Raw genomic sequence first — 15,357 nt, 5'->3', positions numbered from 1 at the left:
CTCTCTATGGTCCAGACCGCCGTCGCTCGGCAACGCGCCCTCTCTATGGTCCCGCGGGCGGGATGTGGCGGCTGCTGCTGGGCCGCGGCCTGAGCCGCTGCTGGCCGCCCCCCGCCCGCCCCGCCTGCGCTGCCGGGCCCCCCGACGGCCGCGGCCCCAGCCCCGAGCGGTGAGTGCGGCCCGGGGCCGGCCTGCGGCTGGAGCAGGGGGTGCCGCGGCCCTCAGGGCCCTGGGGGGAAGGGCGCAGAGGGCTGGCGTCTGGCCTCACGGTGTTGGTGTTTTCTGGTGGTTTCAGAGCGCCCGGCTGTCAGGATGGACGGCCCCGGGATGGCCGGGAGCGAGGAGGAAGGCAGCAGCCCCTGCCCGACCTGGTGCCCCGCTACTCCGTGCTGGAGGCAGTCACCTGGGTGAGGAGCGGCAGGCAAGGCCGGTGGCCCTGGCCGGGGTGTCACCAGAGGGCCCTGGGGGTGTGAAGGGCGATGGGGGCAGCGGGAGCCCTCAGGCTGGGGAGCTGTGGTGGGAGGGGGACCCGAAACAGAGCTGTGGGCAAGCTGCCACCTGGAGACGGGAGGGAAGGAGGGAGTGGGGCTGTTTCCCGTGACTTATCTCTGCTTTTCCTCAGGGAGCGCTCGGTGCGCTGCTCCTGCAGCTGCTCAGACAGATCTCGTGGCTGAGATCGCTGCCGGACGCCAGGAGAGAGCACAGGTCTGCCTGGCTTTCTCCGCTGCCCTCTCAGCAGACAGGTTAGCAGCTCTGGCTTGAGAAGGGGTGGTGGGAGGGCCCGGCTGTCAGACAGGATTTCTGCCTCACGATATGTTAACTAACGCTGGAAGAGAGCTGTTGTGGGAAGCTGACAACCAGCTTTCAAGCTTTCCAGGGAGACTGAGGGCTGGTATCTGTCAAGGGAATCTCACTGTTTCTTACTGATCTGATGCAGTCCCACTTCACATCCCGCATGCCCTTACCTTACCTGTCTGGACTCTGGTCCGTGAACTTCCCCTCTGCTTGACTTTGTGGTCAGAGCAGAGAAGGATACCAGGCAGCTATACAGTCTGGTGTTGTCTCCTAAAGCAGACACTGCTTTTATGCTCTATATTACAGTGGTGACTGAAGCCTCAACCAGCTGCCCCAGTGAGCAGCTGGGGTCCTGCTTCCTGCGGAAAGCAAGTCCAGAGGTCATACCAGAGAATTCATCCTCGGGCATCCCCTCAGGGCAGGGAGAGAGCCAGCCCTGGGCAGAACTAGGTACGTACAATGTGCTGCAGGGCAGGATACTTGTGGCAGAAGGACTTCTGAGTCTTGAGTTTCCCTAGGGCAAAGCTAGAAGCCAAGCGTATAGCCATTTATTGACACTTGAGAAGAGAGGCTAGAGTGGAAAGACAGAACTTCAGAGAGATGAACCAGGAGTCCAGAGACAGGAGGAAAAAATCGGAAGGCAGGGAGGAGCCTGTGCTGTAACTGCAGGTGACATCAGCTTTACCAGTACAGGTATGCCTTAGCGACCTGATTACAGCATCCAGTTTCTGGGTTTTTTATTGTGGACAGATGTTTGCAGCTAGAAGGATTCAGGAGAATACTGCACCATTGATCTGGGAGACTTGTGTACATGGTGTGAAACTAAAGGAATTATTTTCTTCCTGGAAGACGAAAATGTATTTCTGAGCGCTTGTGCTGTAGATAAGAGTGTAGAAGGAGGTATCAAAGACATCCTTATTAAAATTAGTTTTATAAAAATAGAAAGATATACTCAAAAAAAATTTGAAGTCTAACCAGGAAAGTATGCCCTACATATTAAACTTAAAGTCATATCAAGGAAGATCAGATGAAGCCTGCATCAGGGCTACTCACTAGATGTATAAACACTAATAATGTCTTCAAGAAAATTGTTAGAAGCGGGTAGAACAACATGTGCTCATGGCTTGGAAAAGACACCTTAAAAAGTCAGCCCACAGATGTTGGCTAGATAATGTAAGGTGCTACAGAAAAGGTCAGAGGGGTTCCCCGTTCTTGCCTCTCTTCTGTGCTGATGTAAGCTACTGCCCATCACTGCTTATCAAACCCATCACCTGCCAGAGGTTACCATTCCCATCAGTTGGCAAATGGAGCATTTTGTTTCCATGTCTCCTAATTAGCTCCAGGAAAACAGCCAGGTTAATTTACCTAAACTGCCAATTAGACTGTTTAACCCATCTGCTTTTGCCTGGAGCGTATTAAGAAGCACTCAAACACAGTGCCTTGCTGGCACATTACTGGACATGGACCTCTGGGAGAAGTGGTGGGGAATAAGTAGAGACAGTGATGCCTTCAGTTGGCACAGTGGAATGTTCAGGAGTTAATGTGTGTCTGTGCCTGACAAACAGTTTCCTACTGAGAGTCAACAGGAAAAGCTTTTAGGCAAACTGATAAATTGAACAGTGACAAGTCACTAAGGCCACATGCTCTTTGTTCAGATGTTCTTCAGAAGCTATGAATTGCTGAGCCTCTAATGATGATATGTAATCCAGTGCTCAAATCTGCTGTATGACCAGAACACTGACAAATTGGACACTGGGTTTTGAAAAGGGCGAGTGGTTTGAGCCACAGAACTGCAGAAAAGGTAATTCTGATAGAAACGGTGTTACAGACTAGAGATGTTAGATACTTGGATGACTGTACTGTATCAAGGAATCAAAGCTCTTAGAAGGATTTAGGAAGCCATTTCTCAGGCCAGCTTGCTACATTGCAGAGACTTAAGAGAGTTGTAAATCTATTAAGAGTTCTTTGGAGAAATCAACAGGCATGTGGAGCAAGATCGTCCAGCTTTTAGCTTTCTGAAAACCTTTCAGCCAGGACCTAAAACAAAGCTATCTGGAGAAGTAAAACTGATGTGAGGGAAGTTGGAGGGGGTACTCGGCTAGTAGCTCCTTAAAGTACAAGAAATAGTTTTCACAATGGAGAGACGTTACTGGTGGATTCCTCTGTAAGTCCTTTGTTGAAATGTGTTCTGTTCAGCATGGTCAGTGGTGATTTGGAAAAAAGAGGTGACGAGTGAGGTGGCAGAAGAAGCAAGTGGTACAAAATTATTCAGGACAGTCAAATCTGAAAGTCACAGCAAAAGATTGCACAGGAATTAAAACCAAGGTAATCCCAAGGTAGGTTAAATTACTATACGCAGGGGAGCATGGCTGTAAATACACATACAGAACAAAGAGCATCAAATTAATAATTATATTGCAGAGGGAACATTTAAAGTCACTGTGGATATGTTTTTGATAAGGTTAAGTCAGTGCTCAGCAGCAGTGAGGCCAATTAAATGTTAATTATTGTAAAGGAAGGAACCGAGGACAAGACAATATCGTAGGTTTGTGTAAGTCTTATGATGCAGCCACATCTTGAACACTGAAGGAAAAGACGCTCTGCCTTAAAGACAGTAACAAAAATGACATAGAAAAGGAGACAATTACATATAAATAGAGACTGACTCTTCAGCTTAAAAAAGAAGCAGTAGAGGGTGTGCTCGTGCTCTGTGAAATTAAAAGTGTTGAGGGAAGGTGAATAGGGACAATATTTTTCATAATATACATATTAATAGGCAGCACAGAAACGATCAGGTAGCAAGTTTGAAAAAAAGGCAAAAGACGGTACCTGTTTGGCCAGTGCACAGGTAAATTGTAGAACTCTGCTACAGGCCAGAAGTATAAATGGGTGCCAAGAAGTGATTAGGTAAAATTACACATTTGTGTAGACTTAATTGGTCCAGCCAAAACCTCCTGCTTAGAAGATCACAGAACAGCTGATTGCTGGAAAGTTCTGCCAGGAAAAGTGTGACTTTATAATCCCTGTTCCTTACCCTTTCTGCCCAAGCATCAGTCAGTTGTCAGAGATAATGTATGTCAGAAATAATTTGATTTTGCTTAATACAGAAGTCCTCAGGTTACATTCTCACATTATGCTGTGCATTCATTTTATGGGAATTTATTGAGAAAATTCAGGGTGAAGAGATTCAGTAATTTTCACTGAAAAGTCTAAAAAAGTGCATAGTTTTGTAGTGTGAGAAGTCCTGTGATTCTTTCCATGGAAAGTTTTAAAGTGAAGCTTGGTGATGCCTTGGTGTTGCCTTTCTCTCAGAGTATGTTTTGCTTTCTGCAGAAAAAGCTGCCTAAGGTTTAGGGTTTTTTCTTTTCTTTTCTTTTCTGGTGTTTAGCTACCAAAAGAGAATGAGGCTGTCTAAATCAGAATGCATATTGCAAGGAGCTGGGGAGACCAGAAGGAAGGAAAGGACAGGCGCCTGGCAGATGACGCGGGGCGATCTGGTAGCAAAGTCTTGCCGTTAGGGAACAGACCTCCAGAACTCGGGAGTGGAGCAGAATGTACCTTCACTTCTCTAGGTCGTTGTTTCCAGCAATGGCAAAGGACCTTCTAGAGAGAATTCCATGTCCTCACCCTTTCTTTCAGTGTTTCAGTTAATTTCCAGAATTGCTTGTGCTGGTCTATGTGTACAGTGACAAATTGCTATTGCTGTCAACTACTTTGTTACTTCAAGTGGCAAAGATCTTTGTGATGGCTCCAAACATCCCGACTTTGCAGATGAGCCATTCCAGTTTTAACATACCACAGTATGCTAGAATCTGTTACTTTCTGTGTGTTTAAAAAGAAAACTTAAGGAAAATCATTTAGAAGTTGTTTTAAATAGCATTCTGCATATTACTATCAGTAAGTCCTCAGCTGCATGATTGCGTCCAATTTTTTTTCATGCAATTCATGCCTCATTCAAAGGTTTTTTTGCCAAAAGTTAAAGGCATATAGTGAATGAGCAGGTGATTACAGCCAGTCTCAGTGTTATAGCAGCTGAATGCTGCCCTGGGGAGTTGTATTTTACCCCTGGCAGAACTGTAAAATTCGTTATTTCAATTCTGAGATTACGGACATTTTAACAGTGTGTTTTCATTTCAAAGCACAATGAAACCAATTGGAAACACTAAAATTTTCCATGAGGCAGAAATCCTGGATTTTGTCCAGCTCTTGTTGTGAATTCATTCTTGTGAAGCGTTTGGATGTTTTGGGATGAGCAATCTAGACTGTCTATGAGAAGATTATTAATTCCTCATTTGGAGCTAGCTTTGAGCAACATTTGATTAGTACAGGATGAACAGTGGGGAAATACAAAATATTTATTAGCTGCTGAATATGTGAGCATTGGGCATCCAGTACACTGAAAGCTGCAAGATTGCATGGCAAAAAGGATGCATAGTCATATTACATCGTAGCGTATGTTTGAAGAAGTAGAAATAAAGTTGCACAGAAAATTCCAACTGTGGTGTTGCCAGCCTCTGTGTGCTTTAAACATACAACCGTAAGAATAATTGAACATGGTTCTGTATGTGCCATATAGCAACAAATTTGTTCAGAGCCTATTTCCTATGAAGTTCTGCTGAAGCTTGACCATTCTTTGGGAAATAAGAAATAAACAGTTGGCATGAACTTGTATTAATTAGCAATAGGCTGAAGATTATCTGAGCTGGTTCTTTCATTCTGCTGAAGCAGGATGGCATTCTTTGCCACCAAGGGATGCTTTCATTTCTCTGTTTAGTGCTGAGGGAGCCTAAGTGTTGTGTTTAGATTGTGTGCCTGAAACGGGCGAGTCTCAAAGATCATGATATTCATGAAGAGTTTTGATTTGAGTCTTGCCCAGCTTCAAAGGTGAGTTCCGAGAGAAATCATTTATCTCATCCTTCAGGAGATGGGACTGGATATCAGGCTCTGTTGGTGCCTGCGTTTTCTTCCAAATGACCTTATGCTCTCCAGGAATGGTAACTCTAATCCGGGGAGATTACTGGGATTTAAGTAAGGAGGGATTTCCAGTGGTAGAGGGGCTGTCGTTCTGCAGGCTGAATTGGTTTCTGTTTATTTTTCATGGGGTAATGGTTTGTCTAAATTACAGCATGTTTTCTGAGTAAATTATGAATCTCTGACTCGGGAGTAGATGTCTATGCAAAATGTGAAGATTCTTGAAAGCGTGAACGTACTACTGTTGTTTAAACAAGTAGCTGGGAGAATTTTTAATACGGTCAGGTTTTTTTCATGGGATTTGCTGTTGTATGTATGGCAAAAAACCTAATTACATCATGAGGAGATACCTGAACAAGAGAGAGCCTTACAGTGAGAAAGATCAGATAATTTTATGCCTGATCTGAAAATAAATGTAAAGCATAACTAATAAATTCACAGCTTATATTACTTTTGGTGGAATGATGAATAGAAATCATGTTTGCCATAGCGATCTTGCTTGTTGGGTGAGTGGGGCTTGTTCAGATAAAACACATTTCAGTACAGCCAGGGGGGAATTGTTTATCTGGGAATAATGAGGCTGCAGCTGGAACATAGGCCATGGCTTCATGTGCATTGTGAGACAGTGCAGGCACCGCAAGAAGCAGTCCTGCCTGTTGCACGCTTGTTTCTGCCGCTGGGCCAGCATGAGTATGTGTGTAGCCATATAGTGCCAGGAGCTGGGGAATCGGGCCCCCGAAAGGACTGAATTTTTTTCCTGCTATTAGCTCCCTGCTCTACAGCCACACTGTTTGGGAGGGGGTGAGGGAGACATGGGGAGGGCACAGCTACTTCTTGTGTTAGCAGCACTGGCTTGAAGTGATCCAGGCTTCAGCACCTGGTGTTAGGTGCCCAGTGGGATCCAGCTGCTTACGGTGATTCAGGTTAAAAATAATTGGCCTCAGTCAGCCCTCGCCTGTTCATCCCCTTTGCTGGAGGTCACTATCCTCTTAGAGTAGCTGACATAAATGCCTGTGTAATCACTTCCAGCACAATTCTGTGGCATAGATTTTGCTGTAGGTGTTTTTGTTAGATAATTCCAATTGAAACTTGCCAGGTAGTGGCTGAACACGTGGTTGTGCCAGCATATCTAAGAGGGCAGTGATGAGCAAGTGGGTCATATTGGGGCGATAACTAAAGCCTGCATCCAGTGCAGCCAGAGTATCACATCTGATCACCCCCTTGCAGAAGCAGAACTGTACCCTGGAAAGAAATTACCTGGAAAAGGAGCTAGGGAGGCAAGTGCCTAAGCGTGAGATCTCAGTGTGATGCCCTGGGCAGTGGGAACTGGAGCACGGTTCTGGTACGTGCAAACTAGGCAGTTGTGAATTCAAGTAAGGAGGCAATTTTACTCTTCCTGTGATACTGGTGAGGGGATCCACACTTCAATAACAATGTTGAAAATTCAGGGATAGTGGCAAAAAGTCATACAATTAATCAACTCAGGCAGAAAAGTACTTCAGTTGAAAGATGTGAACAGCAGTCTGTTTAGAATCACAGACATGAATCAAGAGGGGCTGATTAGTCCTATCAGGACTTTCAAATGGAGGATGGGCTTTTTAGTAGAGAAGAAAAAAAGCTAGAAGAGCCAGTGTCTGGAAGCAGAAACCAGTTGTATTTTAATCTGAAATGAAGCAGAGGTTTAAAGCAGCGATTACAAGTTGCTGGAACAAACTTCAGAAGAAGTGGGAGATTCTCTACCTTTTGGTGTCTTCAGATCAAGACTGGGGGCCATTCTGGAGGAGGCGGATTAGCCAGCTGCAGATTACAGGACTGTACTCAGGTGGCACTTGGTTGCTTTTGAACAAAGGTCAGACTGGTCAGTGTTCCTTCTGTTCTTAATGTCCCTGACTGAGTGGGTGATCAGTCCTCTAGGAAAGAGCATGGGATAGAAAGGATGGGAAGAGGAGGAAGAGGTAAAGATATAGCATTGCTTAACTCTGCTTTTTGTGTTCGGTTGGTTTTCTTTAATGTAGGGGAGTTCCAGATCCCTGAGAGCTCAAGCTTGCGGCCAGTCTTCCACAGCACAAAGGTACAATTCAATCTTTTGCACCCTCTGTCTGCACCTGAGGCCCTTTCCCTACAAGAAGACGTCTCAGTGTGACCCCAAGCACAGCCTGAGCAATCCACTCACGCAAGACTGTTTTCCAACCTGCACAGTTAGGGGCCAGGAGGAAGAGAAATGTGATGTGCTTTAGCCAGAACAAAGTTCCAGGAATTACAAACTGATATCCCTGTCCTTTAAGGTGTCCGTGTGACAGGGGTGCTAGTAGAGAAGCACTGAAAGAAAATGGGGGGGGACAACCAAAAAACAAACCACCAACAAAAAACCACCTCTCCAGTAGCACCAGTCTGTTCTTAGGTATTTGCATTTTGGTGCAATCTTTCACTAGGTGATTACATGCTGTTGCTATTTTGGTTTTTACCAGACAACCCATGACTGAAGAAGGTGGTGTCACTCCTAAAGCCGCAAATCAGAACCTGCTCTTGTCTGTTAGAGAGAGGAAGACACTTTGGGCTTGAAGAGAGTACATCAGCTTGAGAGTCACAAGGCTATAAATTATATTATTGTTCTTGTTGTGATTAAACCTGCTAATTCCTTGCAATTCAGTCTTAGGTGCAGACAATTCCCCATTTTAAAAATCAGTCAGCTGAGCAGTTGCTCAAGGACACAGTGAACAGAGCGAAGGTAAATTCAGTATTTAACAGAGTGGATTCCTCACTTTGACATGGCAGTGTCATGCTCCCCCACCAGAAAGGCATTTGCTTGATCTGCTGAGGGGGTGAGTATCGAGCTTCCCATCCTGGGAGGTGCCGTTTCTGCAGGGCCGTAGGAAGAGTCTAGCTTGTTCATAAGTCGTGGAGCAAGCCTCAGGAGGCTCTTGGGAGAAGAGGGGCATTGGTCCATGCCTTGCCCTCTTGTGAGCAGCTCTGAGTGCTGGCTGAGCAGCAGAGCTGCTGGGTGACAAGGGGCATTTTTGCTGCGTGACTTCCCCCAGTGCAGAGGCATCTCAGCTCCTGTGCAGTGTGCACTGCTGCCACTCGATGGCACAAAATTTGTTCGCAAGCTGGGAAGGTAAAGCTTCAGGCCGGGCTAATCCTCCTCCCACCTCCCAGAGCTGTGGTAATGTAAAAAATGCTGTTCATTACTAAGAAAGAAAAGACATTGTCTCTGCGGTGCAGGATTTTATTAGGAGAGTGCAGTGTTCAGTAATCTGACAGCGTGGGCTTAGCTTGAATTGTGTAAAGCATATACAAATATGTCAGTGCGTGTTTGGCAGAGACTATTTGTGCTGTTGACATGATGCAGGAGAGTGAACAAGGGCTAGCATTACTTTTGAAGGGGAGAGTTAGGAGTAGTATCAGATATTTGCTACATTCTGAAAGGTCTGATGATGTCAGAGAGGCTATGCCAAGCTCCCTGGCCACAGCGGGGGCGAGCAATGTCCATACAGCTTCCCTGACTAGATGGCTGTGTAGAACAGGGAGATTTTTTTGTGGATACATGACACCAGATTACATCATCCTCTTGATAACTATAGTACAGTATAAATGTGTCTCATTGCTTGGTTTCCAAGAAAGAATCTCCTGTAATGTTTGTATATTTTTGCTGTCTTAAAAGCTTTCTTCTTTAACTCCTTAGGGTGACCCAGCTCAGCGAGGGCCTTTAGAGGAAGCTGCTTTCCAGTTGCAGCAGATTTTCCGGATCGACATTTCCATTGCATTGAATATCCTCGGTAATGTGAACTTGGATTTGTTTTGTCCTTAAACCACACATTTCTCTTTTTGGAGGACCTCCAAATCATTGCAGGTCTTGTGTGAAGGCAGAGATGGCATATACCCAAGCTGAAGCCTCCTTTCAGCAATTTCAACTGTGCTTTGAGAGATTTATTGCCCTTTGTCCCATCCTGCCACCTGATTTATATCAGCATATTTAAATCCAGGCTTGGGTGAAGCCTGCACTGTTGTCCTGACATCTGTAGTTGGAAATGAAGCCATCTCTCTTTTTTGCAACACAAGTTGTCATATCCTTGTATCCTTTTTTTATTATCTGAGATTTTGGTCTTCCGGGCGAGCTGAAAAAGCAATTGCAGAATTGCAGCACTAAGAAGAGCTGAAGATGCAATGATCTAAGAAAAAGGTCCCTTCCCTGTATACACCACTAGTTGCAGTACTAAAAATGTGAGCCACTTCTGTGTGAACCATACGTTAGCCCGTGATCCTTTGCAATGAGACTAGAAAAATTCCTAAAAGGCAGCGTTGCCATCTTTGCTATGGAAACTTTGGTCCTGTGGAGTGAGGGTTGGTGAGCCAGCTGGAAGTGGACCAGAGCACCTGGCATGGGCCAAGGAAGGCCTGGTAGCTGTGGGGGAGGTTGCTTCATTTGAGGCTGCATTCTGTCCATTTTCTTTTCCCATGTTTTTACATTGTGTTCTCCTCAGGGATTGAAAGTATGAGAGCGGGCCATTACAGGATAGCCTATACCTGCTTCAAACTGGCAGCAGATCGAGGTTACAGCAAAGCCCAGTTCAATGTGGGTCTGTGTTACGAGCATGGCAGAGGCACGGAAAAAGACTTGGAAAAGGTATCCACGGCTTGTGGAGTTGTATGTGTGCGGCACAGACCAGGAGGGTGGGTTATGTTGGGTGCACAGGCGCTTTTCTCCTTCTGCATGGGTGTGACAGTCTCTGAAGTCTTGTTAGAAAATGCTGGAAATAATATAAACTGTGGGTTTGCAGTGCTGGCTTCAGTGTCATAGATCCCCTCAGAGATGTGCTCCTGAAATCCCCTTTGTCATAGCTTCTGAGGTCTTCTCGTAGGTACACAGTCTGTGCTGCTAGCACCCAGGAGAGTACCAAGGAGAAACCTGTCATGTTACTGTATTTAAAACACCGCTGCACATCCGAGAGCTTCTTTACATCTCGAGCCATCCAGTCTGGGTACCTTAACTACAGCCTGCCACCTAGTGTGTGTTGGCCATAGGCAGCACCTTCTGTAGCCAGAAAGATCTGCAAAGGTGGCTTGTTCCAGTAATTGTGCAGATCCCCATTGGCACAGGGTGAGCTGTGGTATTGTTGATCTAGTGCTGCTCCCTTCAGCATGGGGAGTTTTGACTAGAGAAGGCAGGGTGGTTAGAGGGCTCTTGTGTAGTTGCAGTCCACTTGTCTCAGTTAATCTCTGTTCTTCTGCTGAAGAGGTGTGGGAGAGCTGCTGGGGTAAGCATGTGCAGCTTATGATAGATCTAGACAAGAGAGGTTAAGCTTATCCTGGCCAGAGGGGAGTCATGCCATGTTTGAGGGCAAATATTACCTGAATCACGCAAGTGTGTTTCTCTTTTTCCAGGCAGCTTTTTATTACTACCGTGCCGCCAGCAGCTGTCACCCCATGGCACAGTACCGCTACGCTAGATACCTCTTATGCCACAGACCTGAAGATGAGTGGGGCGGGCATCAGAAGGCAGTGACTTTCCTGGAGCAGGCTGCAACGGCCGGGATTACAGAGGTTAGTGTCCACAGCATGGGAGTTCATAGGAGAGGGCCAGCAGAGAACCCTGTCTAAAGGATTTGAACCACAAGACGTCCTAGAAAGCAGCATGCGTGGGACTGGAAGCAAAATTCTTCCAACTTATTTATACTCCTGATGGTGTATGGGAGACAGCTCTGCCTGCACATGGGAGGTAGCTAGGTACCCACTGTGCCAGCAGTGTTGGTTGTCTGTTTTCCTGTTGGGCTTTTTAATGTGGCTCTTAGATTAGGTGCCTAGGTTAGACCGTTGGCTTAAGAAAACTGACCTACAGTTGAAAATGCAGCTCTGTGTTCCACCTCAGTTCTGACAGTACAGGTCACATTGGTGGAGGAACTTCCATGAGGTGCTTGAAGTAAGAATAGATCCTCATTCTGTATCTGTGACTTTTCAAGATGATTCATCCGCAAGTATCTGTGTACCCTGCCCTCCTTTCCCACTCTTTAGGAGATGCATTTAGGCATGTGCCATCTTGTGTTGCGAATACCAGTCGTTCTGGCAGTGACTGTATCTCATGTAGCACGCTGTTCCAGGAAGTGCATCTGCTGTGTCTTACGGACAGCTCACAAGTAGGAGCCACTCTCTGACTCTGACTTCCACAGTGCAGTTTGAAACGATGTTCTGGGTCTTAGAGTGTTAGTATGGTGGTCTTCACTGCACATATAGTGGACTTCTGTAGATCAAATGTGATTTTTCATGTTTACCATGTCAGACTGATTTTTTCTAGGACAGCCCCCCCATTCTCTCAGCAGGCTCTACAGCAAGCAGGGTACTTAGCACACTCGTCTTGCCGCAGTAACCCCAGCTTCTGAGCAACTTGCAAAATCAGTAAAAGAATAGGAGTAATTAAGAGGGAAAATCCTGGCTGATTTGTACCATGTGGGTTTTGGCAGGCCCAGGCTTATCTTGGAGTGTTCTACATGCGGGGGCTGCAACCTAAGGAGAAGAGAGGTCTGAAGTACCTGCTGCTGGCAGCGAAGAATGGCGTAAGTAATCCCTTTGCAAGCTCTGATTGTTCTCAATTTAGGATCATTGCAGGTTACAGGTAGCAGATATCAAGGCTTCTTGGAAATGGGAGTAAGTAAGTGTAGGGTTTTACCACACAGTCTGAAAGCAGAGTGGAGCCTTGGTGCATCTTGGAGAGGAAACAGGCCCTGGTGCACAGACCCTGCAAAACATGAATGTAGAAACAGCTCTGTTGGGTTGGAGTAGTTCTTACGGCACCAGTACTTATCTTCATCTTACATAATTTTACAGGTTTCCCATTATGGAGCACTACACCCTCTTCAGTCACTATACACCTACATCTACACCCTCTTTCACTACTTCCATGTTGAGAACTTTGTTGTGTCTATCTCAAATCTGTTCTTCAAAACTGGCCCATTATTTCTTGCTTTCTATAGAGAGGATGAAAAGACTGTTTCTGGTTCTTTGCAGGGACCTTTAACATACGTAAATACTTGAATTCAGCCTTCCTCTGTCGTCGCAGTTGCTCTTCACACATCATGTTGTCTCAATCCCCAACAATTTCCTTGCTTGCACTTTCTTCAAGTGACCCAGGCTTATTATTTTGAAGGGCAGTGCCACAATCTTGGCATAGCACTGCTCCTAAACCCTTACCAGCACTTAGAGGAGTAGCAGTATGACATCCCATGTCTTGCAGCCAGGTTTCTGCATCCCACAGTTCTGTTTCTTTACAGCACTGTGACATTGTTCACTTGTTTTCAGCTTGCACTGCATTGTAATAGCCAGTTTTTTCTGAAGAACTTGTTCATTTTAACTTCAGTTCCCACAGCTTTTGTGTAATGGAAAATAATGAATAGCTATTCCCTCTTCTTCTGGCTAATACTTCTGATTCTGTCACCCTTTAGTTTGTCCTCTGAGTCATTTCTTTTGCAGGCTGCAGAATGCTGGTTTAGTTAGTCTCTCCATATAGTTAAGCTGTTCCATTTTGCTTGTCAGTCTTCCCTCTGTTTTTCTAATTCTCCTTTGACCATTTTAAGATGCTTAGACTGAAACTTGACTCAGGATGGAGGTATGCCAGGGATCTGACATAACGAGATCCTCTGCTTTGTTCTGTATTTCTTTCCAATAATTCCTAATATCGTTTGCCCTTTTGCCTGCCACCGAGCAGTGATTTGGTGGTTTCAGGGAACTATCACAGTGACACACAAATTTCTTTCTATAAGTGCTACTTGGCATTTGTCAACACGAAGTTGACTCTGTAATTGTGTTGCCCTGAGATCTTCTCTGGTTAATTCTTTATTATTAATTTGATCACTCTGAATGACATTACATCACTTGCAAACTTTGCCATATCAGTTTTCACCCACTTAAGAATGCAAGCACTGTCAGATCACTGGTGGGACTAGACCTGACTAGCCACAGCAGCTCAGACATCACGATACAGTATTTAATTCCAAATCTGCTAAAGATCTCTCATAAGCTGCATCATTGACTCCTTTCTTCCAGCCTGATGTCCGATGCATATACTGCACAATATAACAATGAATTATCTAATTAAATCGATGATTGTCATTTACAGAATGCCTGGTAAGCCCTTAACAACAGAAAATCTGTCAGGTAACTGCAGGTCCCAGGGGCACCCCTGACTCGATCAGTGTTTGGCATGTTTTGGTCACAGCCATGACAGTCCTCAGAACCTAATCGTTCCCTACCTCTGCTTCCCGCTGGATGCTGGCTGTGGAGCCACAGCCTCATCTTTGGTGGCAGGCTTGTGCGTAGGCGCCCTGGGATGGAACCCCACGCGTTCTGCTGGGAGAAGGGCTCCATGAGTACGTGCATTTCCCATTACCCTGGAGTTTGAATTTATGTTTAGTTGGTTAAAAGAATAGTGGATATGGGTGAAGCAAGGATGGCACCATTTAGCTACAGCTCCAAAAAAGGGGAAAAGGCCCAAGAAGTCATGGGTTCAGTATTTGTCTCTCAGGTTGTTGCTCTGTGCTAGAGCTGAGGGGGAACTCTGACAAGTGTTCTTGCAAACATAATGATGCTTCAGAGAACTGCATTCTACTTCGGTTACCGCTTTTTATCCTCCTTTATTTCATGCATGCAACCATAGAATATAAAAAACATATTAAAGAGTGTTGTTGGTGAGCTGAGTCTGACCTTCAGGTTTCAAAGCATATTGTAGTCACTTATAACATGTGAATTTGGGGATCTTTTCTCCTTGTGGTCTTGTCTTTGAGGTGTTCGTCATATGAGAGACAGCTAGTGGAATACTTCTAATTTAACCCTGTCTCTTGTCACATCTGAAGTGCCAATCCTTCTACATGTTTATCTCCTCTCTACAGAAGTTTATTGCTGTCATAAACTGAGACTTGCAACATTTTCGAAAGCACCCACTCACTGAGTTCTTCACTTTCCTCTACCAACTACATCCCAGACAGAAACACTTGCAATATGTTCCTTTCTCATGGCTTTATTAAAACTTGCTACTTACTTTTTTCCTTTATTTTCTTTCTTTTTTCTTTCTTTATTTTTTCTTCTTTTCTTTTTTTTTTTTTTTTGCAAAGCCTTGTCTAGATCACGTTTCTGGCAGTCTTACTCTTTATGTCACTGGCTTTTTTGCTGGAAAAAGTCTGTGTGAATACTAACCCATGTGGGCTTTTCAATGTCTTCGGGACCATCATCTTGCTTTCTTACTGTCTGAGACCCTTTTCCTCCCTCCCATTGGATTGCAAATATAAAGTGCCCAGCCGACATGTAAACATATGACGGGTTTGGATTTGGCTTCGCTGACCCATCTACAGTGACATCCTCTACATTGTAGTTCATTCTCATCAGTTACATTTGAGTAGTTTAAGTGCTTCTTTGCTTGACTTCGTTTCTGCTGGTTGAGATTCCTTCTGGAATATAGTTAGGCGGGGCTGAGCAAGACAGTGGTGCACTGTTGTGTTGAAGGCCCGATGCTGCCAAGGGGAATCTTCCACCCTTGGCAGCAAATACCTCTGTGGAGTTTGTTATGTTTTTACAAGTCTTTCTGCGTGAACTGTAATAGGGCAGTCC

General features: G+C 45.3%; 1 protein-coding gene across 3 annotated transcripts in view; it reads left to right on the top strand.

Moving 5' to 3' along the window:
• Window positions 1-39: 39 nt before the first annotated feature.
• Window positions 40-15,357, top strand: part of DELE1 (DAP3 binding cell death enhancer 1) — a 20,536-nt gene continuing 5,218 nt past the window's right edge. For 2 of the 3 annotated variants that reach the window (XR_005105918.1, XM_037398519.1), the window contains exons 1-9: window positions 40-169; window positions 296-407; window positions 623-743; window positions 1,102-1,245; window positions 7,782-7,837; window positions 9,449-9,542; window positions 10,248-10,390; window positions 11,149-11,307; window positions 12,222-12,314. Coding sequence is in view for 2 of the 3 variants with exons in the window: in XM_037398519.1 (XP_037254416.1) it covers window positions 63-169; window positions 296-407; window positions 623-743; window positions 1,102-1,245; window positions 7,782-7,837; window positions 9,449-9,542; window positions 10,248-10,390; window positions 11,149-11,307; window positions 12,222-12,314 (1,029 nt within the window). In the remaining variant the exon portion in view is untranslated. The remainder of the gene's footprint in view (window positions 170-295; window positions 408-622; window positions 744-1,101; window positions 1,246-7,781; window positions 7,838-9,448; window positions 9,543-10,247; window positions 10,391-11,148; window positions 11,308-12,221; window positions 12,315-15,357) is intronic. The other variant, XM_037398520.1, reaches the window with a different exon arrangement.

This window comes from Falco rusticolus, chromosome 8 (genome assembly GCF_015220075.1).
Source record: "Falco rusticolus isolate bFalRus1 chromosome 8, bFalRus1.pri, whole genome shotgun sequence".
NCBI classification, from domain to species: domain Eukaryota; kingdom Metazoa; phylum Chordata; class Aves; order Falconiformes; family Falconidae; genus Falco; species Falco rusticolus.
This window is presented reverse-complemented; position numbering and strand designations above follow the sequence as displayed.